Genomic DNA, 27,698 nt, shown 5'->3' with positions numbered 1-27,698 from the left:
TTGTGAGGTCACCAGAATTCCTTGACCAAAGGCTGCAGCTCCTGTCAGAGGGCTCTCATACAGGTATTTTGTATAGTTTCCAATAACCTCCCAGCCCTCTGCCTTTAGACCTTGGGAGGTAAAGTCTCCCGGCTGTTGGTAGCCACGTGGCATTGCTTTATCCTTTGTAGGAGTCCCAAAGCACTGCCTATGCTTTTGTAAATCCTTCCTTTATTAGAGTCTTCTTAAATTACCCGTTAAAAGTATGCCATCTGTCTCCTGCTGAGACTGACAGGGAAAAGCTTAGCGAGCCTGAAGCACAGGAAGAGCAATATGGCTGAAGTGGGTAAGTGGGTACAACTACCGGTCTAGCCTGTTGGGTAGGCAGGGACCAGCTCTTTGAGGCCATTTGGAATCTCGATGGGTATATGGAAGGGAGTGCGGTTGCATGAATGGGGGGGCGGGGGGGGGGACACATGTTAAGATCGTGCGCACCTGCCTGGGTAAACTAGTGAACTAAAGAAGGAATGATGGAAGAGGGGCCTCTTGTCCTCTAGCAGGGCCCCAGCTAGATGGATTTGCCGACGCTGTCTGTGTTTTTTGCCCGGCAGGATGCTGAACGGCCCGGTGTTGGAGGAGTCGGAGTGGGGCTCCGAGGCGCCATGCGCGGGGTCCTGCCACGCGCAGCGTGTCCTGCAGACCCTGAACGCGTACCGGCGGAGCGGCATCCTCACCGACGTGGTGCTGCGAGCCGGTGGCCGCGACTTCCCGTGCCACCGCGCGGCGCTTAGCGCGGGCAGTGCCTACTTCCGCAGCTTGTTCGCGGCCGGGCGGCCAGAGCGTGGTCTGGCCGTGGTGCCCGTGGTGCCCGAGGCGCCAGGCCCCGCCGGGACAGCGGTGGCGACGGCCCTGGCCGTAGTGCTCGACTACGTGTACTGCGCGGGCGTGCGGTTGCGCGCCGAGGACGAGGCGGCCGCGGTGCTGGCGCTGGCTGAGCGGCTGGGCGTGGCCGGCCTGCGTGAGGCCTGCGCGCGCTTCCTCGAGGGTCGCCTGCGCGCCGCTAACAGCCTGGCGCTGCGCCGCGTGGCCGCCGCCTTCTCCCTCGCCTCTCTGGCTGAGCGCTGCGGCCGCGTGCTGCGCCAGGCGTTCGCCGAAGTGGCGCGCCACGCTGACTTCTTGGAGCTGACGCCTGACGAGGTGGCAGCGCTGCTGGCAGACCCGGCGCTGGGCGTGGCGCACGAGGAGGCCGTGTTCGAGGCGGCCATGCGCTGGGTGCGCCACGACGCGCCGGCCCGCCGCGGCCAGCTGCGGCGCCTGCTGGAGCACGTGCGACTGCCCCTTCTGGCGCCCGCCTACTTCCTGGAGAAGGTGGAGGCCGATGAGTTGCTGCAGGCCTGCAGCGAGTGCCGCCCGCTGCTTCTAGAGGCCCGCGCCTGTTTCATCCTGGGCCGCGAGTCTAGCGCACTTCGAGCCCGGCCGCGGAGGTATGCCTCCCGCCCTGCCTTACTCAGGCATTCTTCAGCCGCTCGCACAATCCTCCACCGTCCTTTAATCCCATCACTTGATCATGCCTCTTGAATGAGATTGTCATACACTCAACAGACATTTCATAGGCTTGATTCTGGGTCCTTGAAAAATTCTCATGTACAAACTGTCCCGTGTAGTCTCCGGAGTGATTTGGAGACACCGTTTAACCTCAGGGAGCGCGGTCTAGTAAGGGGTTAAAATAGGCTGGGGAAAAATGAAAGAGGCATACTCCCACCCCTGGAACATCAGACCAAAGGCTTTGGGTGGAGTAGTCAGGATGGTCTGTCGCTCTCGAAGGAATAAGGGACAGTCTGTCTTAGTCATCAATGTATCTCCAACAGTAAGCTCAGGGCCTGGAACAAGAGTACAAGATGTTCAGTATTTGTCAAAGGAATTAGGTAGGAACTGGCTAAAGGGTTTAATAATTCTGGTGGAGTCAGAAGTCTGAGGGGTCAATGGGAGGGGAGAATGCTTTGCTAAAAGGGTGTGTACCTTGGTTCAATGGATTTCGTGATTAGGGGATGGGTTTAGGAGATGGTATGGTTATAGGAGGAGGGACATGGCAAAATTACTCCCCGATGGAGGTCAAGAGAATGGGCTTGAATTCTAGCTCTGTTACTTTCAGCTATATAACCTTTGGAAAGCCAAAGTCGATTAAACAAGATAACTTTTCTAAGTAAGGGTGAGGGCTTTGTAAGCATTCTTTTCCTGTAACTTAGAGATCAGCAACATGGGGTCAGGAGTAATGATCCTCTTCCCCTCAATAGCCAGAGGGGAGGTTGAAAGTGGTAGAATCCAACATGGGGAGGATGGGGAGCAGAAGGGGAGCAGGACCACATAGTGCAGTCGATGAGAGGGTGAAAAGGCTGAAACTTGGGTGTAGCTTAACCAGCATTGGGTTTGTCCCCCTGCCAGATTCATGGACCTAGCTGAAATGATCGTGGTCATCGGTGGTTGTGACCGAAAGGGGCTCCTGAAGCTGCCCTTCACCGACGCCTACCATCCAGACAGCCGGCGCTGGACCCCGCTGCCCAGCTTGCCCGGCTATGCTCGCTCAGAGTTCGCAACGTGTACTCTCCGCAATGACATCTATGTTTCTGGTGAGGGTGGAGGCCATAAATGGAGTCCCACAGGATTGGCTCATCATTTCATGCCCTCTGTTTTTCCTCCAACCAGATCCTTTTGATAACCTACAGTTGTTGATACTGTAGAGGTGGGCTTCCCTCATAGCTCAGTCAGTAAAGAATCTGCCTGCAATGCAGGAGACCTGGGTTCGATCTCTGGGTCAGGAAGATCCTCTGGAGAAGGAAATGGCGATCCACTCCAGTATTCTTGCCTGGAAAATCCCATGGACAGCGGAGCCTGGTGGGCTGCAGTCCATGGGGCCCGACTTAGTGACTAAACCACCACCACCATGCTGTAGAGGTACTGCAGAGCAATCGCTGGTGTGACTCCACCCCTTATTCAGCAGTGTTTACTTCAATTCAGATTAACCACTTCTCTTTATCTAGCCCACCATGTGCTGTGCATTATGCTAAGCAGCTTATATTAGTTAATTCCCATGACAACACAATTTTATAGGGAGTCAACAATTTCCCTGTTGTCATGGCACAATGGCAAAGATCGATTTGATACCAGTGGACTGTGCCCTCCCTGAGATTTGGGCCCTAGAGATTCAGAGAATAAAACACAGCCCCTGCTCTCCCGGAGTGCCCTGGGGATAGGGGATAGCAAGAGGGCCTGGGGACAACAGCTGCTTCTCTCCCCCTAGGAGGCCACATCAACAGCCGTGATGTGTGGATGTTCAGCTCCCATCTGCACACCTGGATCAAAGTGGCCTCGCTGCACAGGGGCCGGTGGAGACACAAGATGGCGGTGGTGCAGGGGCAGGTAGGGGCGCCTCGCCGCTGCCACCCTGGGCCCAAGGCAGAGATCTGTGGCCTTCTCGGGGAGGGCCCTCTAGGATCCTCTCTTTAAGAAGGGATCTAGGGCACCTAAAAGAAAAAGAACTTGCTCCAAGTTGCTTAATAATGGTAATGCTAATAAAAATAGCAACGACAGTACAGTCTGGTAGTCAGGAGGTCAAGGGTGTGGGCTCTGGGGTCAAAGAACCTAGGTTTGAATCTTGACTCTGCCACTTAAGACCAACCAAAAAAAAAAAAAACCTGCCAATTATCTTTGTAAGTTACACCCCAAGTTCAGAAATGCAAATAAAATGGGTCAGTTAAGTTAGGTGGTAAACCTTTAAGAAATTACTAGCTATTTTTATAGTATTTCTATAGTAATTTTTATAGCTGTCCATAAGCATTAACTTGGTGCCAGTTATTTTGCAGATCTTATCCACATTTGGGCTTCCCTGGTGGCTCAGAGGTTAAACCGTCTGCCTGCAGTGCAGGAGACCTGGGTTTGATCCCCGGGTCGGGAAGATCCCCTGGAGAAGGAAATGGCAACCCACTCCAGTATTCTTGCCTGGAGAATCCCATGGACGGAGGAGCCTGGTGGGCTACAGTCCATGGGGTCGCAAAGAGTTGGACACGACTGAGCGACTTCACTTCACTATCCACATTCACTACCCATCCTAGAAACCAGTCCCCATTAATAGAGGAAAATCTAAGGGAGGATCAGTAATGACCGGGGCAGAGGCGGAGCCAGGAGCTGGGATGCTCCCTGGGTGGGACAGTTTCTCCACACCCAGCCTGCGGCTGTGAGGCGGAGATGCAGGAAGCCCTGGCTCAAGGTGACCTCCTCATCCACAGCTGTTCGTAGTGGGCGGCTTCGATGGCCTGCGTCGACTGCGCAGCGTGGAACGCTACGATCCCTTCTCCAACACCTGGGCGTCCGCGGCCCCGCTCCCCGAGGCAGTAAGCTCAGCCGCTGTGGCCCCCTGCGCCGGCCGGCTCTACGTGATCGGGGGTGCTGGGCAGGATGGCGTCAGCACCAACAAGGTGGGCCAGCAGAGCGCGGGGGAGGCCTGCTGTGTGCCCGGAGCAGAGCTACCTCTTTCATGTCTTTGTCCATTTTCTTGATTTAATCGACAGCACCGAGTCATCCTCCCCATATTTCAGGCAAGGAAATGAATTCAGAAAAAGGACTCCAAGGTCACACAGTAGGTCTGGACCTGAATGTTTGGCCTGGTGCCATATGGGTTTCAAAGATTTAAAAACTTAAGTGAGGGCAATGGTAGTTAAAATGCTCTTCCTCCATTCGAAAATATAATACACTTATTATTGCAAATTTAGAAAACAGAAATAGAAACCATAATCTCATCAGGTAAGGATAACTACTGCTATTAATATTTGGTACATTGCCTTCCAGGCTTCCTCTGAATTAACTTTTGCTTTTCTGTTTCAATTTTACAATCCACTAGTAAAATTTTCTATCCTGCTTTTTCTTCTTCAAACTATAAGTACTTCCTACATGCTTAGAAACTCTTCACAGCTATCATTTTGGTGTCTGTGTAATAGTATACTGGGTGGCTGAATCATAGCCTATCAAATTCTCCATCTATCAAAAAATGTACAAATTTTGTACATTTAGGCTTTTTGTGAACAAAACATTGTGGCAGCTTCCTCCCTGCCCTGATGGCCTCACAGGAATGTGGCCCTAAGATCTAACTTTCCAAAACTAGGACTCTCACTAAAGTTCCACTCCCACACACCTTCCTGGTGTGCTTCCTGGGCTGGCTAGGGGAATGCCCTTTAGCACCTTCTTGTGCAGCAGTTCGAACATTCAGAAATTGTGGAGGGCATAAACACCTGTGGGCCTAGGAGGCCTATAGACAGCTATAGGAATGGGGGCGGCAAGACACCCCAGCTGGAACCTTGTCACGACCTCAGCGCACCAGAAAGGAGAAAGAGGGTTGACAGTTTGTGCAGCCAGGAATGCATCTCCACAGGGGACCTGCTCTGAGAACCCTCTACAGCGCTAATGCAGACAGTACTGGGACACAGACCTCTTCCTGGACCTTGAAAGATGAGAAAACTTTTGACAACAGGAGTCCAGGGAGAGGGGCTAGAATGTGGAACCAGGCAGAGCACACTTGCGGGGAGGGACCCAAGCTCAGAACTGGTGGACACAGGCAAATGTGCTGAATGAGCGCCCCCAACAGAGAAGTGAGAGGTGTGGGCAGCGGGGCAGTCAGGGGCTGAGGCCTCACCACTGCCACTCCTGCCCCTCAGGTGCAGTGCTTTGATTCCAAGGAGGACCGGTGGAGCCTGCGGTCACCGGCTCCCTTCTCACAGCGGTGCCTTGACGCTGTCTCCCTGGAGAACACCATCTATGTGGTTGGTGGCCTTATGAGCAAAATCTTCACCTACGACCCTGGCACAGATGTCTGGGGGGAGGCAGCTGTCCTCCCCAGCCCTGTGGTGAGTGGAGGCTCCTGGGTACAGCCCTGGCACTGGTTCCGTTGAGGAGGGTAAAGACTCACTTCTAAGGATCTGGATCTCAGAGGTAGTGAGTCTGACTCCATGTTAGGTGGTTTTACATGTTCTCTAGTTTAGTTCTTACAATGATAATCAGCCTTGGGCTTCAAAGGTAGGAAGACTGGCCTTAGAGAGGTTGAGGCCACCAGCAAGGCCACGTGAGGCAGAACCTGGAATCCCAGCCCCGAAGTGCTGTAGCTTTGGATGGGGAGCTTGGTCACAGTGGCCCTGCAGTCTCTCCTGCTCTGTAGGCCACTACCTGGTAGCTTCTTGTGGGAGGAGGAAGGAGGCGGAGAGGGGCCTTGCTAAGTTCCCTTGCCTCACTGCTATTAGAGAAGGGAGGTGCTCGGCCCTCGGATGCTCTACTTCTGCATTCCTTGCCCCTCCTCACTGTTCTGTTCCCTCTCCAAAGCTCCTGAGAGTATCTAGGGATGTGGATGGATTGGTGGTCCTTGCCAGTTCTGATCTCCAGTAATTCTAGGAGCCTAAGATTTCTGGTTTCTCTGAGATCTGAAGATGGTGGTGGTGGTAATTACTGTTATTGGAGTGCTTACTATAATCCAGGCACTACGTAAAATGCTTTATGTGCTTTCTCATTAAGTTAAAGGAACGTTATGAAGAAGGTACTGTTATTCTTACTTGGCCGGTGAGGAAACTGAGGCCCAGAGAGGTGAAATGACTTGTCTAAGGTCATTCATTTAGTAAAGGTCAGGCCAGAGCTTGAAGTCAGGTCCATCCAATTCCTACTTCTCTACCATCCAGACTGTCTGCTCATACTCTGTGGGTCAAGGTTTTGTCGTCTGGCCTAGCCAGTTAGGAACAGAGGGAGCCCCTGGCCGGACCACATAGCTAATTGTCTTTTTGTCTGTCCACCCAGGAGAGCTGTGGCGTGACTGTGTGTGATGGGAAAGTCCACATCCTCGGCGGGCGGGATGATCTCGGGGAAAGCACCGACAGGGTCTTTACCTTTGACCCCAGCAGTGGGCAGGTGGAGGCCCAGCCGTCCCTGCAGCGCTGCACGAGCTCCCATGGCTGCGTCACCATCGTCCAGAGCCTGGGCAGGTGACTCATACTTGAGGCAGGAGGTGGGAGGGGAGGGAGAACTCAGGCTCACCACTGCTCCCCTTATGACACCTCCATGTAAACAGCATCTTAACTTACTGCCCCTTTTCTTGTAGAAATAAAACCTTCTTCAAAGGTCGAGTCTGTATTCCAGCTCAAGCCTCCTTTGCCTGGAGAAGTAATACCCAATATCTGCTCCCTGCTATGACTCTTTACAAAGCACTTCAGCACTTCATGTTACTTCATTTAATAACAGTATGGACATTTTAAAGAATCATGAAATATTTCATGCATAAAAAGAAATATATTTTGTACAGTTTAAGAATTCTAATAAAATAAATATCTGTGTTCCCACAACCTAACTTAAGAAATAGATCATTACAAATGCCTTTGTAGGTCCCCCTATTTCCCAATCCATCCCTTCCCACGTTCCTCCCAGGAATAGTCACTATTCTTGTTTCATATTGTGCTAAGTCACTTCTGTCATGTCTGACCCTTTGTGACCCTATGGACTATAGCCCACCAGGCTCCTCTGTCAATGGGATTCTCCAGACAAGAATACTGGAGTAGGTTGCCATGCCCTTCTCCAGGGCATCTTCCAGACCTAGGGATCGAACCTGCATCTCTTCTGTCTCTTGCATAAGAGACTACTAGAGCCAACTGGGAAGCCCATATTTCAGATTATCAACAGTTAAAAAAAAAAAACAACTTTTAGTCAGCTAGTTACTAATATCTGTAAGATAAGAAGGCTCTCCCAAGGCCACATACTTAGTAGAAGGCAGAATATATAGCCCACAGATTTCATGAAGCTTCAGAATCTAAGAGGAACTTCTGGTCAGAATGCTTCTCCCTTTCTAAACCATCCTCTCCAATTTAACCACCTAGCCCTGCTAGCTCAGATGGTAAATAATCTGCCTGCAATGCAGGAGACCCAGGGTTCGATCCCTGGGCTGGGATGATTCCCTGGAGAAGGAAATGGCAGCCCATTCCAGTATTCTTGCCTGGAGAATTCCATGGACAAAGGAGCCTGGCAGGCTACAATCCATGGGGTCACAAAGGGTCAGACATGACTGAGCAACTAACACTTTCAGTGATAGATAAAATTAAAAATCAGACAACTAAAGAGAGGCATAAGCTCATAGTAAGCAAACATGTCTGAGGACCAGAAACAGAACTGTAAAACCTAAGGCAGAAGCTCAAGCTTTTAGGTTTAGACTCTGGGATAAAGGTGTTAAAAAGATTCCAAACCCAGGTTCACTGCTATAAGCCTGGGCCAAGGTGGGGCTCCTCCATTCATGAAAGAAGCTGAAACAAAACAGAGACAGTTGCAGAACCCTGAGCAGACTTGGGGTCAAGGCTCACAGCAAACTGGAAGCCCAGGGTAGTGGGCACCAGTGCCACAGGCCTCTGAGACACCAATGAGTCCAGCTCTGCATCTGGACATGCCACCGCCCCAGCATAAATGGGGGTCACAAGCTCTTGATGCCATTATGAACAGCTGGGTTGGCTGGGGCTCTGGGGCAGCAACATAAAACTGTCGGGTGGGGAGGGGTGAGCCCAGTGGAGGATAAAGAGGGAACAAAGGATGGACGCCACAGATTCTGAGGCCAGGCCCAGCAGAGCTGGCAGGCCCCATCTGGGACTCCCCTTATTTGCACTCAGATTGCCTTTTGAAGAGCTATCATCTGCTCCTCTATCCCCTTCAGTACAGGGCAGCCCCATGCTGTTCTCCATCTTCCAAAGCCCCAGGGCCCTGTCTGCATGCTCTCTCCAGCTGGGGCTGGCCCATCACACCCAGCACAAAGGCCTGGGTACCAGCTGAGCTCCCACCCTCCGATTATCCCAGATTAGGGACCCTGTGACCATCTGGACATGCTGATAATGGCAAAAGGGGAGGGCAGTGGGATAGAGGCCTAGCTTCAGAGCCTGCCTGCTCCCACCCTGTGGAAAACACCAGAACAAGGCAAAGAAGGTGCTCTATTGCCTACCCAGGTAAAAGCCAGGGCAAGCTTTCCCCAGAGACATGGGCATCTTCCCCACGCTTAACAATTCTGTCTAGCTAGGCAGACTGCCCGGTTTCTCCCATGATGGCCATTTGTCCCAGTGCTTGCTTATGCCAAGTGCCAATGCTCTTTCCTGCTGTTGAGAAAGGTGTCAGGCCTGGGCAGACCTAACACCCTCCACCCCAGATAGGGTATTGTCCGTGATCTTATGGACTTGGAACTTGACGAGGGCAGACATAGTGCGTATCCCTGGAGAGGCTCACAGGAAGACAAGCAAAAGGTGACAGCCACAGCCACGTGTCCTAATGTCCTAGAACGACTGGTTAGACCATATATACAGGGTCCCCCGGCTCTCTGGGTTCCCAGATTGCCTGCCAAATGTGAATTGTTACCATTCAGTAAGCTACATAACTGGAATTTTTAGTGGGCTTCAAAGGAACTAGAAGACTTCATTTACTTCATACACAACAGAATAAAACTCGATATCACACGATCCCTCTATGGACTCACTGGGTTTTTTTCCATTGACGGTTGCCCTGGGTCTTTGTTGCTGCACCCAGCCTTCTCTAGTTGCAGTGCACTGCAGTGGTCTCTCTTGTGGGGCACAGGCTCCAGGCATGAGGGCTTCAGCGGTTGTGGTGCACAGGTTTAGCTGCTCTGCAGCACGTAAAATTTCCTGGATAAGGGATCAAACCCATGTCCCCTAATTGGCAGGTGGATTCTTACCCACTATACCAAGGAAGTCTTGGATTCAAAAGTCTAAAATGTGTCGATGCTGTGTATTTACCCACCCATTAGTGTAGGAAAAACCTTAGTATACGGAGTTTCCCGTCTGCTGTATCGGGCACCCCTGGGGGGCCTGAAGTGTATCCGCTGAAAATAAGGGATGTGCGTGTGGAGCTACTACTGTACTTAGTTGTTAAAGAAGAAATAAAAATTTCATGAAATGTAAAAATCTTGTTTCTGAGGGAGAAAATAGAAAAAAATTACCTTCTGACATAGAAAATGTTGACTGTTAGTCGCGTCTGATTCTTTTGTGACCCCGTGGACTGCAGCATGCCAGGCTTCCCTGTCCGTCACCAACTTCCAGAGCTTACTCAAACTCATCCATCAACTTGGTGATGCCATTCAACCATCTCATCCTGTCCTCCCCTTAACCTGCCTTCAATCTTTCCCAGCATCAGGTGGCCAAAGCATTGGAACTTTACCATCAGTCCTTCCAATGAATATTCAGGACTGATTTGTTTTAGGATTGACTGCTTTGATCTCCTTGCAGTCGAACAGACTCTTAAGTCTTTTCCGACACCTCAGCTCAGCTCAAACACTACAATTTTCAGCAACCACCTCTCAACCCTTTACAGAAAACTTTCTTCAGCTTGAGAAAGGACTCACTCCTGGACATGTGCCACCACCGAGTAACGGGAATGTTTTGGTATTCAGGCTCTAGTTCCTAGCCACAAGATGAAATATACATACATGAGCCCATTCCATGGAACACAGTAAACAGTGATTAACACAACAGCTATTCCAGTGGTTGGAGAATTCTAGAGGGGAGTACTTTTACCACTGAGACATGGTTTCAATTCCACTAACACTGACAAAAACAACTAAGGTATTACTGTCTAGCCAGTAGAAAAATCCAATGCTGTTAAAAAGGGGACAACACAGATGTCAGTATGCTCTCAACGTAATTCACTACCTTTAGTCTTGTAGGATTTTCATGCCAGCCTGTCCCTCACTAGTCTCACCTGAATAAATGAAGACAATCCAGTTTCTTATAAATACGTACCAGTATGTTGCTGCTGCTGCTAAGTCGCTTCAGTCGTGTCCGATTCTGTACGATACCATAGACAGCACCCCACCAGGTTCCCCCATCCCTGGGGTTCTCCAGGCAAGAACATTGGAGTGGGCTGCCATTTCCTTCTCCAATGCATGAAAGTGAAGAGTGAAAGGGAAGTCGCTCAGTCATGTCTGACTCTTCGCAACCCCATGGACTACAGCCTACCAGGCTCCTCCATCATGGGATTTTCCAGGCAACAGTACTGAAGTGGGGTGCCATTGCCTTCTCCACCTATCAGTATAAAACTCTTTAAATCAGACTGAACGGTAGTTAATAAGTACCCTTTATGCTTTCCTAGAGGATAACGGTTAAGAGAACAGGGACAGAGATGTAGATTCTGATCACAGCTCTATAATGCTTAGGTGAGCCTACTTCCGAACATCAGGCTCTTTAGCATTTGCTTTCCTTTAACCCCGAATTTCAAGTTGAGGCAATCAAGGTGCTGTCCTGTTAATATATTATCAGCCTTCACCATCACCAGATTTACTCCCCAGAAGGACAGGGTTTGGTTACTTCTGCTTGGGTTCTCTCATTCTGCCCCTCTCCTCACACTGAAACCAACAGGATTTTTAAGGAAAGCACAGAAACACTGTGAACCAGGCAGTCCTAAGAATCGATCAAGCAATGCTCCCACGGGGTGACATGACCCTCAGCCTGAATCCTAGATGCAGAGTCTGGTAGGCCACATGTCTTTTAAGAAGATTTTATTAAAGGTCTTTGCAGAGCAACATTCAGATTCCAGATCCAGCGGCCAAGGAGACCTAAAAGCAAACAAAGTACAGTAAGAACAGAAAATTCACCTGAGTATCGGGTTTGCATGGAAATTAATACACACAGAATATATAGGAACAAACACCACAACAGGCACTAGGCATAGGTGAGGCCTGTCACCATTTTAACGGATTGTGGGAGGAACAGCTAATTACTAGTAAGAGTGACCTGAAACTTTTGAACTAAAGAAGACAGTGCAAACACTCTTCCCAAAAGAATACCAGGGCTAAATGAATCCCTGGCTCCAATCTGAGTCCTCTCATGTAAAGCAAGTGTAACCTTTTTATTCACTAGGTGGAATACTGTTCCATTATGCAGACATACCTATTATGCTGTGGGTACCGGCTGGGGCATGGCAGGCGGCTCTGGCTTCCCACCCTTCTGTTCAGAGATGGGAGTGGTGGGCAGTATTTCATCTTTGGGTTCCACAATGCTCACATGATCAGGCAGAGGCTTCTTAGGGCCAATCTTACCAGTTGGGTCCCAAGGCAGCATGATCTTTACCTTGATGCCCAGCACACCTAGAAGATGCCACAGTTAAGACCTACCTATAGTTCCACTGCCCCCCACTACACAACAGAACAGAGCAGAAGGAAGAAAAGAACAGGTTACTCAAGCATCCTGTGTCTGGCCCCTTCTCAGACAAATGCCTCTAATCAATCAATGAACAGGACACTTTGCAAAAGGAACCCATGCACAGCGCCACAGAACATGGCACCGACAAGGACCGAGAGCAGAACGTGCCTTTTCTGACTCGTCATCGTATCATCACGGAAGGGTACACCAGTGGCTGAGACAAGGACAAACCAACTCTATTCAATGAAGCAAACAATGAGCCCAAAGAGAACAAACATGTTCCACTACATCCCAGATTCCCCAAACACTGGAGAGCATATGTAAAACCACGTCTACCCATTCAGGCCCACTGCACCAAGCACTCCTGGCTACTCACCCTGTCTGAGCAGCACATGGCGTACGGCGGTGTCAACATAGTAGTTAACAGGGTCCCCACTGTGGATCATGAGGCCATCCACAAACTTCATGGATTTAGCCCTCTGTCCTCGAAGCTTCCCAGACACCACGACCTCGCAGCCTTTGGCCCCACTCTCCATGATGAACCGCAGCACACCATAGCAGGCCCTTTGGGTGCACAAGAGACAGAGCGCCATGTGTCATCACCAGACATGCCCACCCAACCCCACCCTCCTTCAAAACAGAACTCAGCCTGCACTTGAACACTTTCAATGTTCCTTTAATGTGAGTAAGTGTGACCAGAGCCTGACATCAAGTTCCTTCTAATCAAGCACTTTCCAAACTTGGCTGAACACTATAGAATCGTCTCAAGGTCAAAATGAACCACTCAAACTTCAGTGTGTGCAAAATTCACCTGGAGGGCTTATGAAGACAGGTTGCTGGGCTGTATTCCCCTCACTCCCCAATTCAGTGAGTCTGGGTTGGAAACGGAAAATGTTTATTTCTCATCAATTCTTACTGGCAACACTGATGCTGGCCCAGGCACCAAACTTATCACCATTGTACGTGGTGGAGATGGCAGTCAAACCGGGTATGCAGTCTTCTGCACATCCTTGCCTACAGCATTCCTCCCATGGGAACCTGTCTACAGCACAGCTTTCACATCCCTCCTCTGTTGAAAAACCTCCCAAGGTTCTGCATTAAGGATTAATGAATTCCCAACACCCAAGCAAGGCATTTTATTTACTCCAAGTAGTGAAATTACTCAAGGAACTGCCAGCTGAAATCTTATTAGCAAGCCCAGCTCCGGGGCCAATCTAACCACCTCATGTCCTCTGTTCCTCACATCACTATCTATAAATACCTACTGGGCATACCTGACTAGATTTTAAGCTCTCTTATCAGCAATGAGTCTTCTCTCTTGTATCCCCAGAGTTAACACCACACAGTGTATGTGAATGACTTCAACATGAACCCAAACCATTCCCCACCCCCATCCTACGTTCATACTCCCACCGTGCTCTACTAACACCACTCGCTTTTTTAAACACTTGTCTTTACTAGTCTTTCTAACTAGGCTGCAACATGGATTGACAATGTCTTATTGTTAAAGCCCTCAGAGACTAGCTGAGGCTGTCAGAGTCCACTTACTAAATTAACAAAATAGCTGATATACTGATTCACAAAAGGACACAATTCATAAGGACTCTTACCTCCGCACAGCAAGGCCTCCTAGGAGTTTGTAACGCAGAGACTCTGCCTGGGCAATGGCACACAGTCCTCTTGTGGCTACCTTTTCAGCATAAAGCTTTAAAGAAGACAAGGCACATTCTTAAACTTGTTACACTCACCACCGTTTTCAACTAAAAATCAGCACATTCATGATTCAAGCAGACACCACTCTATGTATCACTATATTTGTCCTCATTTAGTGGATGAGTGTGCAACCCTATTGGCTACAGCCCACCAGGCTCCTCTTCTTCTCCAGGCAAGAATACTGGTGTAGGTTACCATGCCCTCCTCCAGGAGATCTTCCTGACTCAGAGACTGAACCCGCGTCTCCTGCATTGGCAGGCAGATTCTTTACCAGTAAGCCACCTGGGAAGCCCTTCACTGTACTACCCAAGTATTAAAGCACTTCTAATGCCCACATCTAACAAACACTCAGGGACGTAGACTGAACTGAACCATTCCTCATTTTTCTCCCACCCCCACCTCTTTCCACAGCCAAATCATGGAGATCAATGGGCAGCCAACCTCTCCTATGTATCATTACTAATTCCAAGATGGGTATAAACTGCTGCCAACTGCTTATTAAAAGACCTTCAAGAAAATACCAATCCATTTGTAATACTCACTGATCACAAGTAAGCTTTCAGGGTGATAATATGAGTTTTCAGAAGTACCATCCTAAAGAAGGCTTCCCTGGTGGCTCAGATGGTAAAGAATCCGCCTGCAATGTGGGAGACCTGGGTTCAATCGCTTGGTTGGGAAGATCCCCTGGAGAAGGGCATGGCAACCAGCTCCAGAATTCTTGCCTGGAAGAATCCCCATGGACAGAGAAGCCTTGGGGCCACGGGGGTCACAAAGAGTTGGACACGACTGAGCGACAAAGCACAGCACAGCACCCTCCTGAAGAGCCATTTCTAGCTCCAGAGGCACCTCTGGCGCAAGCCAGGATCACTCACCTCTACACTGCCTTCAGGGAAGCCGAATCTCTTCTGAACCACAGCAGTCAATTCCCGGATCCGCCGGCCCTTCTCACCAAGTACATTCTGTGTCCTGGGGAAAATGAAGAGTGACAATTCACAGCTCTCATAACATTACAGATGTAATTTTAAACCTTGCACACGTGTGGTAGTAAAAATCTAATTCATCTGACACAAGAAAGCATAAATTTTGGATGACAAGAACTAAAAGATTATCTTTTTTTTTTTTTTAATGCAGCTTAAAAACTCATTCACTACGACTCAACTGTTGTTCTGCTACGTTTACAGAAGAAATCACCTTAGTGCAGACAACAATTACAGGTGATGGCCAGAAAAAGGAATTTTTTACCTGGTGGCCAAGATAATGATCTCTGTCCTGGTTGGTGTAACTCGGACCTCAACTCCAGAGTACCCATCTTCAGCCAGCTCCCGAGTGAGAAACTCATTCAGTTCAGCTTTGAAGATGCCATCAGCGACAAACTAACCAAAAGTAAAATGAACATCAGGATCTGGAAATGGGCTCAGGTTTCTAGCCCAGTCAATGCAACCCTAATCAAAATTCAACACCTCCAACCAACGACCCATCATCAATTATTTTGCCTTGTTCCAGAGAAAATATAGCAACCCTTCTCAGACAAATGCCTCTAAGTCATCTTTTGGAAGTTAACTTTGACCCAGGCCCTTAAAACTGTGCCACAGAACGCAGCACAGGGTAAGGGTCACCTGGACAAAGAGAACACCTCCAGTCAGACTCGTCATCTCCTCTTCATTGAAGGGTTTTAAATTATCAAACCGTTTCCCCCAGGTCCCTTCCCTCTATTTCCCCAAAACTTTTCCTTGACCCCAAGATAGAACAAGAAATTGTCAGTAACCTTCCAAACTGAGGTCCTTGGGGTCAGAAGCCTGCACCCAGACACGCCTAGGAAGGCGGCAAGCAAACACTACTACCTCCCTTTCTCAAAGCTATCATTCAATGAGGGAAAAGGCTCATGCATTCAAAACATCACGTTTAGTAACTTTACTAACTACTGACTAAGAAAGGCTCACAAGCGCTCCTCCACGGCAGGAGGAGCCCTCAGTGCTCATCTCTGCTCTCCGCCCGGAACCGGCAGAAATCCTTCTCTCCCATCCCAGCCATACCGCTCTCAGCAGCCACGGGCCTGCGCTCAATCCACCGCCATCCGCAGCCCACGGGAAAGCGACACAGTCCGGCCGCTGCCCCGGGTATAGCGAAGAGCTATAGGTCTCGCAATAGCACCCAGAGAGGCTCCTGACCCGCGAAACGCCACTTCCCTGCAACCGGGCCCCGGGATCTCACCTTCCTCTTTTTGGAAATTTGCACGGCCATCTTGCCGACGCGAGCCGCCGAAAAGAAAGGAAGTGGCAAGCGGGCGGAAGTGCGTATAAAGGGCGCTGTGCAACGACAAAGAACTGCGCGACGTCGACGCCTGTGAGCGCTCATGGGAAGTGTAGTTTTCACTTTGGTAAAAGGAAAGAGAAAAGCGCGGTGCAAGGGTTGATGCTTTTGAACTGTGAAGTGTTGGGGAAGACCCTTGAGAGTTCCTTGGACTGCAAGGAGGTCAAAGCAGTCAATCCTAAAGGAAATCAATCCTCAGTATTCATTGGAAGGACTGATGCTGAAGCTGAAGCTCCAATACTTTGGCCATCTGATGCAAAGAGCTGACTCATTGGAAAAGACCCTGATACTGCTTTTAGAAAGACTAAAGTCAGGAGGAGAAGGGGAGGACACAAAGGATGAGACGGTTGGATGGCATCACCGACTCAATGGACATGAGTTTGAGCAAGCTCCGGGAGATGGCGATGGACAGGGAAACCGGGCGTGCTGCAGCCCATGGGGTCGCAAAGAGTTGGACACAACTGAGCGACTGAACAGCAACAATATCCAGAAACCTGGGGCTTTCCAGGTGGCACTAGCGGTAAAGAACCCGCCTGCAAATGGAGGAGAGAGGGTGGTGAGGGGTCGATCATAGGGATGAGGGGTCGATCTCCAGGTCAGGAAGATCCACTGGAGGAGGGCATGGCAACCCACTCCAGTTTTCTTGCCTGGACAATCCCATAGACAGAGGAGCCAATATCTCAATCAGAGCTTTAAAAATTCAGAGAAGTTTAGAGTCCAGTTCTCATCAGTTTAATTAGCGCCCAGTTCTCATCAGTTTAAAACCAAGTATAAACACACACTTATCTGCTCACTTTATTCTTTAATGAAACAAAAGAATAAAAAAATAAAAGCACTTTTGGGCTGAAAGCCCTCAAAGAAATTCACTGAGGCACCTATCTCTTCCAATTTGTGTCCACTTCCTCTGTTGCAAACTGATAATATATATATAATGTGTATTAAATATTCTAAGGGCTGTTTTAGGACTTTATATTATTAATTCATTACCTCTACCTCACGTTCATAAAGTCTGTTACAGCTTGTAACAGAAGTCACGATAGTGGCTCGCAATTCTTTTTCAATTAAAAAAATCTCCCCTTGCAGATTTTATTAAAAAAAATTTCAAACATACAAAAAAGTTGGAAGAACTGTACAGTGTACACCCATATATGCATCCCTTAGGTGCTGGAATTAACATTTTTTTCTGTATTTGCTTTATCAGATACTTATCCTTGCCTCTATCCACCCAACAATGCATCTTATGATACATTTCTAAGTTACTTTCAGGCATCAGGACACTTCATGCCTTAAACTTTCCCAACAGTTTTTCTTTTTTTTTTTTTTTTCAGTTTTATTGAGAAATAATTGACATACATCGATATATAAGTTTAAGGCATACAACATAATGGCTTGATTCACTTATATCATGAAATTATTACCACAAAAGATTCAGTTAACATCCATCATCTTATATAGATACAAAAATAAATTGAAAAAAAGAGAAAAAGTTTCCTTGTGATGAACACTTTTATTTTAAATCTGAAGTTTGTTTCTATTTTAAAAATTAGAAAATTTCTTTATAAAACTGTTTTACATTTTTCTTAAAAATATAGAAATATCTAGCAAAATTGTGGCCCCACATTTCTTCATACCAGCACTCTCCTTTCCCGTTATATGGGAAAGGGTTTTCCAATGTGCCATGGTTCCTGACAGCTTCGCTCACTGGTTTTCTGGTCCTAGAAGCCATCTGAGCTTTTACCAGCACTGAAACACCTCTGATGCTGAGATGCTCTGATCCTATAATCATGGCCTTAACAGAGTTCTGGGGGGACTCTGTACAGAGGGACCAGGGAAGATGGAAAGAAATGGATGAACCAAAGAGACTTGCTGTGGATCTAATGTACCTTGGTGATGGACTGAGGTTGAGGGGAGAATTGAAAATGACATCACGGCTAGATGCTTAGTGACAACCCTCACTGAGGTAAGGAAATCAGGAATAGGCTTCTTCTCCATGTCTCTCCCTCTGTCACTTCCTCTAGAATTGGGCCTCCTCTAGCTGTTCCCGTAACTAGCACACTCACCTCACTGGGTTGGAATGGCCTATTTATGTGTTTCTCTTACTAGACCGTAAAATTCCTAAGTGCAGAGACCAAGTCTATTTTGTTCATTACACCCAGAGTCTAGGATATGGCCTGGCTCAGGCCCAGTGTCAATCAAAATTTGATTATCAAAGAAATTAATTAACAAATTCTGGTTTTAGATCAGTTCTTAGTAGTGTGGCTCGTATAAATTTCCTTGCATCTTACTGGGATACCCACAAAACCAAGTTGTGGAGACTCAAAGCTAAGGATCAGACCATGGAGAATTCTTTGATGTAAACACCACCTCTGGAGTCTCCATGGTAGTTCATCTCCTGCCCCTTCCCAATGACGCAAGAGGATGCCTCCCTGGGTATTGTCCTCTGGTCCTAGGAGAAAGCCCATGAAGGAAGCCTTTATCATGATGCCTTCCTCTTTATCTATTATAAGAAGACATTATATCACTCAAAATCACACTGTAAAAATAATAGTAGTCACAATACACTGAATTCTAATTAAAAATAGGGAATATCCTGGTTGTCCAGTAGTTAGGACTCTGCTTTCTCCCAAGGGCCCAGGTTCAATTGCTGATCAGGGAACTAAGATCCCACAAGCTGCTCGACATGGCCAAAGAAAGAAAAGATGTCTGACTTTGGGACTTCCCTGGTGACCCAGTGGTTAAGACTCTGTGCTTCCACTGCAGGGGTTCAGGTTCCATCCCTGGTCAGGGAACTAAGACAAGGCATGCCCCACAGTGAAGCCAAAAAAAAAAAAATGTTGGGACTGCTAGAGTAAGTTGTTAATCTCTTCCCAAATATCCAAAATGTAAACAGGGTTTACTCAGTTTGGCCGTTCATGCCACAGAAGTGTACCTGGAACTGTGAAGAAAGGGCAATGTGTCTGTGAGGGCCACACAAGTCTTGTCCTGAAATTCCAAGAAATCAAAGGTGAGGCTTGCCTGATTGAATGAATATAGCCCACAGTTTTGGAGAACAGTGTAGTTACTTAAAGACCAGCCCTGTGGAATCTCATAGAAAGCATTTAGTGTATGTGGATCCAATTAGAGGAGTTTGGCAAAAAAAGAAGAGAGAACTTAGAGTGAAACTGGGTGTGCCTGCCTCCCTCTTCCCTGAGCATGTGAGATGGAGAACTGAAGAGCCCTTCTGCTTAACCAGGCTGTGTAGGTCTTGCTTCCCTGAGGGCCTGCTCTTCCCTGAGGGTGAGCATCCAGCTGGGCTGAGTGTTCAGTGACTTATATTTTTTTTTCTACAAGACCCCTGAATAAGCCAACAACTTTTCCTAGTGTTCAATAAAAGAACCAGGGATCTGTGCGAATCCTGAGGGAACACTGGATTCACAGAGAGAGGGTACATCAGTCTCTACTAGAGCCCCTCTTAAGGGATTGCTGTTTGAGGATAATATCCACGCTATTTGGTCATCGCTCTTTTGTTTGTTTACTTATTTGGGCTGCGCTGGTCTCTGCTACTGTGCATGGCCTTTCTCTAGTTGCAGCGAGCAGGGGCTACTCTTCACTATGGTGCTCAGGCTTCTCATCGCTGTGGCTTCTCTCGCTGCAGAGCCCAGGCTCTAGGTGCTCAGGCTTCAGCAGTTGCAATGAATAGGCTTAGTTGCTCCAAGGCGCATGGAATCCTCTGAGACCAGGGATCAAAACCATGTCCCCTGCATTGTCAGGCGGATTTCCAACCATTGGATCACCAGGGACGTCCCAGTCATCAAGTACTTTAGATAGTAACACCTTCAAGTGAAATATGATGATTCCATCGCATTTTCAATGATTTGAATAAAATTCGTCAGTGACTCACTCTGAACCTGGAACTGAGTCTCTGACTATCAATAGAACAACATTACAGAATAAATTTCAAAATAGTTTTCATTATTTTGTTTTATTTGGCCTCGCTGTATGGCTTGTGGGATCTTAGTTCCCCAATCAGGGATGGAAGCTGGGCCGACAGCAAGTGGAAGCACTGGATCCTTACCCCTGGATCACTAAGGAAGTCCCCAAGAGTTTTTAAAATTTACTGTTTTGTATCATTTCTAAAAGGCTCACACTACTGATACCCCTGAAAAAAAAAGTGAAAGTATTAGTCTCTCAGTTGTGTCTGACTCTTTGTTACCCACATGGACTGTAGCCTGCCAGTCTCCTCTGTTCATGGAATTCTCCAGGCAAGAATACTGGAGTGGGTTGCCGTTCCCTTCTTCAGGGGATCTTCTCGACCCAGGAATCGAACCCAGTTCTGTATTGCAGACAGAGTCTTTACCGTATACCCCTATGTACAAGAAAAATAGGATCCAATGCACAGAAGAGTGTGAGAAAGAGCACAACCTCACCCTGGAGTTGGGGTGTAATCTGCGTTTTCTTTGTGAAGGCAGCTTGGTGGTATCTCCTACTCTCACTTAAGAGGTCAATTCCCTTTGGCCCAACAAATATGTTCATTTTTATCTACTCAGAAAAACACAGAAATGTAAATGAAAGTGGTACAAGAGTGCTTATTATGGTACTACTAATAACAGTGAAAATACAAATATAAAACAATCTGACAGCCCTTCAGTAAAACAATGGTTATGGGATATTATGCAGTGCTTAAAAAGAATGAGGTGAATCTGTGTATGTACGTGACAAGAGCACCAAGAAATATCACCATGTGACCAAACTTTTTGCAAAACAATATAGACTGTGTAATATACACAATAAAATAAAGTGGATATACGTATAAATATATAGGAGGATCTGGAATAGTATTGGAGAAGGTTCAGGGGCAATTTATTGCTTGACTTTTCTTATAAGAATATTTTCATGTATCATTTGTGAAATTTATTTTTTTATTTTCTGGGCACACCACAAGACATGAAGGATCTTCCCTGGCCAGGGATCAGACCTATACCCCCTGTATTGGGAGCACAGAGTCTTAACCACTAGACCCTCAGGGAAGTCCCACTGGTAAAATTTTAAATGTATAAAAATGGGAAAAAATGGAAGGGCAACATAAAGATATGGATTTCTGATCATGTGGCTACTTGTAGACACTGTGACTGTCCCAGCCTCCAACGCCAAATCCTATAATCCTTTCTTCTGGAAGCTCAGAATAAAGAAAAGTTTATTCTTCTAATCAGACTATAAATCTATATGGTCCCACATGGCAGTCACTGGCCTCACAGGGCTATTGAGCACTTGAAATGTGGCTGGTCTAAGTGGAAAAGTGCCGTAAGTGTAAACATACTCCAGATTTCAAAATATATTTTTAAAAGACCATCTTATTAATAATTTTCATATTAGTTACATGGTGAAACAGTAATTTTTAGATGATGGTGGTGGTTTAGTCGCAAAGTTGTGTCCAATTCTTGTAACCTCATGGACTGTAGCCTGCCAGGCTCCTCTGTTCATGGGATTTCCCAGGCAACAAGACTGCAGTGGGTTGCCATCCCCTTCTCCAGGGGATCTTCCTGACCCAGGGATTGAACCCAGGTCTCCACTGAGTTAAATAAAATATGCTATTAAAATTAAGCTCATCTGTTTCTTTTGCTTTTTTTTTTTCAAGTGGCTACTAGAAAATTTAGTTACATATGTGGCTTCCACTCATGATTCATATTTCCTTTGGATAGTGCTGCCCTAATCCCTTCAACCCCAGAAATCAACGACGTCTTACTTCTCTCTTTCCATGAGATTAGGCACAGTGGCAGAGTGTAGGCACTTATTTCCCAGATTTACAGCTGAATTATGTGCCAATCTTGTTTTCCTGTTTGCTTGGGATGCTGGGAAATTCAGAACTGTTTCATGCAAATTCCTGAAATCCTACTCTGACCCAGATCAGCTCTGGACAGGAGCTAGGGTGGAGGAGGCCCTTCAGGCAGAATTCAGCTTTGTTCCTGAAGCCAGAGAAGTGAGACTGTCACAGCGCCCTCTTCCATATCCACAGGACCTTTTTCTTCTATAAAATGAGTCCCCTGGTGGTCTAGTGGTTAAGGCTCTGCACTTCCACTGCAGGAAGTGTGGGTTCAGTGCCTGATCAAGAAACTTAGATCCTACATGCCACACAGGGTGGCCGAAATATAAAAATTAAAATTAAATGGGATGGAAATAATCTCTAACCCACCCATAGGTGGTTGTGAGATTAAATTAATCAATACAGGCAAAGTATTTAATACTTAGTACATAGTAAACATAGTAGTGGAACATAATAGTGTTACTGAAAGTTGGGGTTTGGCTGCTTGACACTCAAAAGCCAACAAAGAGGCAAGTCTGGTGGAAATGAAAGTTTGCTTTACTTTGGAGGCTGGCAACCTATGGGGAGGGCAGCCTCCCATCCAAAGACTTCCCACCACTGACAATCAGTGGGCAGGAACTTTTATAGATGAAGGAAGGGAGCTACATTCAGAAACAGCACAGTCAGCTTTAAAAGTCATCTTGAAATTGGTCTTGCAGGGCCCTGATCAGGGTCATCGTCATTGTTTTAAGTACAGTGAGTCTTTAGTTCCAGGATCTGTTTGTTCCCGTTTCTCTGAGCCCAGTTCTCGTGGTCGTGGCAGTTCATATCTGGGCCACAGCCTGGTCACCACGTAGTTAACTTCTTCCACCTGGTGGGGGTTTCAGTCTCTGTGAGACAGCTCAAAGGCTCAGAATATTATCTATAGCCCTTGAAGAGGAGCTAAAAATCCTTGACTATGCTTAATGACTAAACTATTACTATTTAGTCTTGTTAGACGATTTTCCTTTGTTTCATCATTTCCTCACTTCTCTGATTAAACTTATTTTTTGGCTAAAGTTTTTCCATAGACAAAAGGCAGGCTGAGGACCTGACGGGCAAAGGTCATAGGGTCCTGCTCCATTTCAGTAAGTGCTGAAGCAGCATTAGTTGCTACTACTTGGATCCACCGTCCATATCAGATCATGGGGACATTGAATCTGGCACAGCTCCTGCCCTCCAGAAACTCAGAGTTGGGGCTGGGTGCTGGGGATACAGATAAGTAAGTAAGTCTGATAAGCATCATAAGTGTCAAGGTAGGGACAACAGGGCACTGAGGAGGGCGGAGTGTTGGAGACGATGTCACAGAGCTCCAACCCTTGAAGTGAGGTTTACAGGACACCCAACACTTAGGCAGACACGTAAGTCAGAATGAATGTGAGCAAAAGAAGGACTCCCCCAACATTATGAAAATAGCTTCTGATTTAAAAAATAAAACACATTCATAAAAAATTGAAAAGATAGAGAAGCAAATAAATAGGCCACTCTTTTGGTGAAGCAGCGTAAACATTTCGGGACACGTGTTTCCAGGTCTCTCTCCAGGCAGTAAGATGCTCTGTGATGAATGGTGTACACCTGCAGCGTCACACAGATGGGATCACTGCAATGCATGGGCGCCACTGAAGGATGCTGGCGTCCTGCCAGGAGGGTCTCCAGGAGTGGACAGCTTGGTCAGGGGGCAGGAGGGTGCAGAAATAATGAAGCCAGCTCATTCTGTTTCATGTCCCACTGCTACCATTTACAAGCTTTGTGATCTCAGGCAAGTCACTTAACCTTTCTGAGTCTCAGACTCCTTGCTTTGAAAGGGAAGAAATGACCATTAACCTCCTGGATTTCTTTGACTGAATAAATGGTGTCTTTAAAGCACTCTGCATAGTGCCTAGAATGTGGAAAGTGTTCGTTAAGTGGGACAGGTTATCACTGCTTTTAGTGTAAATAAACAACTTGGCACTTAGGTTGATGCTAATCTTCAATGTTTTTGGTTAGGGTGAGTCAACTTGCTAACACTAACATGCAGGCCCACACCTCTGCTCTTTGTAGAAGGCCATGACACACCAATTCCTTTCACACACACCAGGCACAAATATATTTGCTGTGGGTAGAAAGACCAGACTATAATAATGTATGGGGCAGAGAAGTCTTCCTTAAAAGAATGATATGGGAAAAATTGGGTCAGAGATCAGGCAGCGGAAGCAGAAAGACATGGCCAAGGGAGAGAAAAAGGCCAAGGAGTTCCTAACTCATCAGGCTTCTTCCTGGTCTGGGGAGGTGGAGCCCGAGGACGGCGGCAACAGGGACCTGCCCCATGGCCAGTAAGGGATAGGAGGGAGAGGGCAGGGGGTAGGCAGGCAGGTTAAAAAGACCTTTCCTGAGGGGATGCTACCAAACTCAGCTCAAGGACGGCGAACACAGCTGGAGTACGCAGAGACAGTAAGTGTGTCTAGTTTGATTTTGGAAAGTGGAAACCATCATTCCTAAATCGGCTCTCCCAAAGTGCTGCATACCTTGCCCTCTGACGGCCACAGCTGACAACTACAGGGCCTTGATCACCTTTCCCGATAAAGGGGAGGGGAGGGGAGGGGAGGGGAGGGGAGGGGAGGGGTGGAGTGGGGTGGGGGTGGAGCTGCTGCTCCCCGCCTCAGACACTCTCCACCCTTTTGTCTGGGCAACTGGGCGTTTTTGGTTAACCTTGTGCAAGGGGCTGAGAATATGGGACAGTACATAACTGGGAGGTGAGCATTCTCCGCGGAAAAAAAAAGTGGCCAGAGGCTGGCTTCCCAGGATTTGACTAGTGGAGTTCATACGTTAGGGCTGAATTTACCGTGACTCCACTGAGGTGACTGGAGGATAGGACCAAGATGGTAACAAGTCAGTGCTACCAACTGCCTAGCTTCCTGCCCAGAGCCAGGCCATGTGAACGGGTGACTGGTTAGCTCAGAGATAAAGGGAGTGGGCATGGCATGAAGCCATCACAGGGATACAATGCGGGGCTGGCTGCCTCCCTATAGCAACAAGGGCTTTGGGCTTTTGTAGAGAGAAGTCATTAGAAGTCTTTGATCTAGTTCTCCAGACTCTGATTTCACAGGCTCAGAAGCCCCAGAAAGGGTCCAGGCTCTTGTTACCTCTGCTGAGCCTTGTGCTTCCCCAGAGAGACAGTGGCCATGTCTGCTTCATGAACGTTGCAGGCCTCCACACAGCCAGTGCGCTGGGGAGAACTGGGAGTAGTGGGACTCGTCTCCACTGCTGCTGGGGGGAATGTAAATTAGCACAGCTGCCTTGGAAAGTTTGGTATCCTGAGGAATGTTGGTTGTGGGCCCCCAGATCCCAGCAATCCCACTGCTGAGTTATACAGCCAGAGTGCTGATCTTCATTTTTTTGTGCTCACGTTCTCTCTACGAGAGTTTGAAGGATGCAGTTTTCCTCTCTCCATTCCAAGTTACGCAGAACTTTTCATCCTAAGTATAGGTACAACTTTTCATCCTAAGTATAAACAAATTCAGAAAGATTATAATTTCCAGTATCATCATAATGTCAACTCTTAAAAATAAAGCAGTTAGTCATTCTTTTAAATAAATCCATAGGAATATAAATGCCACAGTGATTCGAACTCACAATTTTCCATTTTAAAGATAGACACGTTTTTCTTGAACAGATGCATTTACATATTGTTTCATTTTCTCCTTGATCTTACATGTATTTCCATTCCGCACAACCCTGGAAAATCCAGAGTTCCCTGTGGAGTGGATCCACAACCTCATCCCCTTCCATTCTTCTTGCCCTGGTTGGCTGGAAGATCCCAAACCAGCCAGGTGTTTTTCTAGTTCAGAGACCTGTTGAAACTTATAGTTCTTTTCCATTACCCCTTGTTTGCTCATCAGGAAGGGTCTGAACCAGGATCTTAGCATGCAGGGGCTCAAGTGCTTCTAACCACAACACTCTTCAAAGATTGCTGCTTATGTAAACAACAAGGAATTTCACACACTAATAATTACGTGTATCGAGAGCTTATAATGTACCAGGCACCATGCTAAGTACTTTATAGGCCATTATTGCCCAATAATCCTTAGCATGCAGGTTAACCTATTTACCACACTATTAATTCATTTTACCAACAAAAGAAAGTGTCTTCTAATGCTGAAATCGTATCCCTCTAAATAAAATTACTTATTAATATACAGGAATTTAAAGAATTAGGCAATATCACTTTCCAGACATTACTGATAATTTTCCACCATTAAAAAGCCACAACTGGAGAAATTAAGAGAAGTTGATGATGCCTCCATTTTAGTGACATTGAGACCTGTTGTGGGTGCTGTGCTTAGACAGTCTTTGTGACCCTATGGATTGTAGCCCGCCAGGCTCCTCTGTCCATGGGGATTCTCCAGGCAAGAATATTGGAGTGGGTTGCCATGCCCTCCTCCAGGAGATCTTCCCAACTCAGGGATCGAACCCAGGTCTCCCACATTGCAGGCAAATTCTTTACTGTCTGAGCCACCAGGGAAGCCCTAGGCCTATTGAGAAGATAGTAACTAGGGACCAGAATGGGCTTTCCTGGTGGCTCAGTTGGTATCTGCCTGCCAATGCAGGAGATGTGGGTTCCATCCCAGGGTTGGGAAGAGCCCCTGGAGAAGGAAATGGCAACCCACTCCAGTATTCTTGCCTGAGAAATTCCATGGACAGAGGAGCCTGGGGGGCTACAGTCCAAGGGGTCACAAAGAATCGGACAAAACTGAGCAACTAAACAACAAGGGATCAGAATAGTTCTTAAATTACTTCTGTGAAAAGACTTTGAATTAACTAAAATCAAAACAGGATGGTAGGTGAGCAAAATAAATCGGACCACAAAGTGTTTCAGGATACCAAATCCAGCACAGTATTTCGAAGGATGGCGCTGAAGAGCAGAACAGCTGGGAAAGGAGCCGCTAGAGGGCGGCAGAGCACAGTGAGCCCGGCCGGTCACGGGAAACCCAGCGGCTGCCCAGAAGCGGACGCAGAGACGCTTAATCCCTCAGTCTTGTCCTCCTATCTGCGGCCCCATGGACCGCAGGCTCCTCTGTCCATGGCATTTTCCAGGGAAGAATCCTGGAGCGAGTTGCCATTTCCTCTTCCGGGGGAATCTTCCGGACGCAGGGATAGAACCCATGTCTCTTGTGGTCTCCTGCAGTGCAGGCGGATCCTTTACCCTAAGGATTCTTTACATCGGAGAAGCCCAGATGTGGGGAAAATCCAAATGAAAAAGCCTAGTGGGCAGGCCGAGCACATGAACCACCCAGACGTCCCCACCCTCACCACTGACCCCACAGCTTCTTTTGCAGGGGAAGGGAGGCAGGGGCCTAAAGGAAGGTTATGGACCAGCACTGTCCAATAGAAACACAATATGCGAGTTTTCCAGTAGCCACTTTACACTCGAAAAAAAGGAACAAGTGACGTTAATTTTAACATTTTAAAATTTACCCTCATGTATCCAAAATGTTATCATTTCAACATGTGATTAATATAAAAATTATAGAGATAGCTTACTTTAAAAATGTTTGCTATACAGCAGAAACCAACACAGCACTGTAAAGCAATAATTTACAAAAATTTTTTGGTATTAAATTTTTAAAGTTCGATGTGTATTTTCTAGTTATTATAGCACTTCTCCTTTTGGACTAGCCACATTTCAAGGGTTCAAC

The 27,698-nt window shown here is 47.3% G+C and overlaps 2 protein-coding genes and 2 non-coding genes across 4 annotated transcripts; 1 reads left to right on the top strand and 3 right to left on the bottom strand.

The window, feature by feature from the left end:
• The first annotated feature begins 591 nt into the window (after positions 1 to 591).
• KLHL35 (kelch like family member 35) lies at positions 592 to 6,996 on the top strand. Its single transcript, XM_052653289.1, has 6 exons — positions 592 to 1,463; positions 2,422 to 2,606; positions 3,278 to 3,396; positions 4,263 to 4,451; positions 5,685 to 5,873; positions 6,808 to 6,996. Exons 1-6 carry the CDS (start codon positions 592 to 594, stop codon positions 6,994 to 6,996), a joined length of 1,743 nt encoding a protein of 580 aa, XP_052509249.1.
• A 4,526-nt stretch (positions 6,997 to 11,522) lies between these two features.
• On the bottom strand, positions 11,523 to 16,207 carry RPS3 (ribosomal protein S3). Its single transcript, XM_052652289.1, has 7 exons — positions 16,107 to 16,207; positions 15,138 to 15,268; positions 14,768 to 14,861; positions 13,793 to 13,887; positions 12,559 to 12,746; positions 11,931 to 12,127; positions 11,523 to 11,596 (listed from the first exon to the last, which is right to left on the bottom strand). The coding sequence occupies exons 1-6, from the start codon at positions 16,134 to 16,136 to the stop codon at positions 11,934 to 11,936; spliced, it is 732 nt and encodes a 243-aa protein (XP_052508249.1). The 5' UTR covers positions 16,137 to 16,207; the 3' UTR covers positions 11,523 to 11,596; positions 11,931 to 11,933.
• Positions 12,240 to 12,383, bottom strand: LOC128061070 (small nucleolar RNA SNORD15). Its single transcript, XR_008200686.1, has one exon. It is a non-coding gene; the product is annotated as a small nucleolar RNA SNORD15 (small nucleolar RNA).
• Positions 15,414 to 15,563, bottom strand: LOC128061071 (small nucleolar RNA SNORD15). Its single transcript, XR_008200687.1, has one exon. It is a non-coding gene; the product is annotated as a small nucleolar RNA SNORD15 (small nucleolar RNA).
• Positions 16,208 to 27,698: the final 11,491 nt, after the last annotated feature.

This window comes from Budorcas taxicolor, chromosome 15, assembly GCF_023091745.1.
Source record: "Budorcas taxicolor isolate Tak-1 chromosome 15, Takin1.1, whole genome shotgun sequence".
Classification (NCBI taxonomy): domain Eukaryota; kingdom Metazoa; phylum Chordata; class Mammalia; order Artiodactyla; family Bovidae; genus Budorcas; species Budorcas taxicolor.
The sequence above is the reverse complement of the archived record's forward strand: the minus strand, read 5'-3'. Positions and strand labels throughout refer to the sequence as shown.

Coding starts and splice junctions, on each gene's coding strand:
- KLHL35 (XM_052653289.1), top strand. CDS start 592: ATGCTGAACGGCCCGGTGTTGGAGGAGTCGGAGTGGGGCTCCGAGGCG. Junction 1,464..2,421: donor CTTCGAGCCCGGCCGCGGAG/GTATGCCTCCCG, acceptor TCCCCCTGCCAG/ATTCATGGACCTAGCTGAAA. Junction 3,397..4,262: donor TGGCGGTGGTGCAGGGGCAG/GTAGGGGCGCCT, acceptor CCTCATCCACAG/CTGTTCGTAGTGGGCGGCTT.
- RPS3 (XM_052652289.1), bottom strand. CDS start 16,136: ATGGCCGTGCAAATTTCCAAAAAGAGGAAG. Junction 13,888..14,767: donor TCCCTGAAGGCAGTGTAGAG/GTGAGTGATCCT, acceptor TCTTCTTTAAAG/CTTTATGCTGAAAAGGTAGC. Junction 12,747..13,792: donor GGAGGCCTTGCTGTGCGGAG/GTAAGAGTCCTT, acceptor GTGCACCCAAAG/GGCCTGCTATGGTGTGCTGC.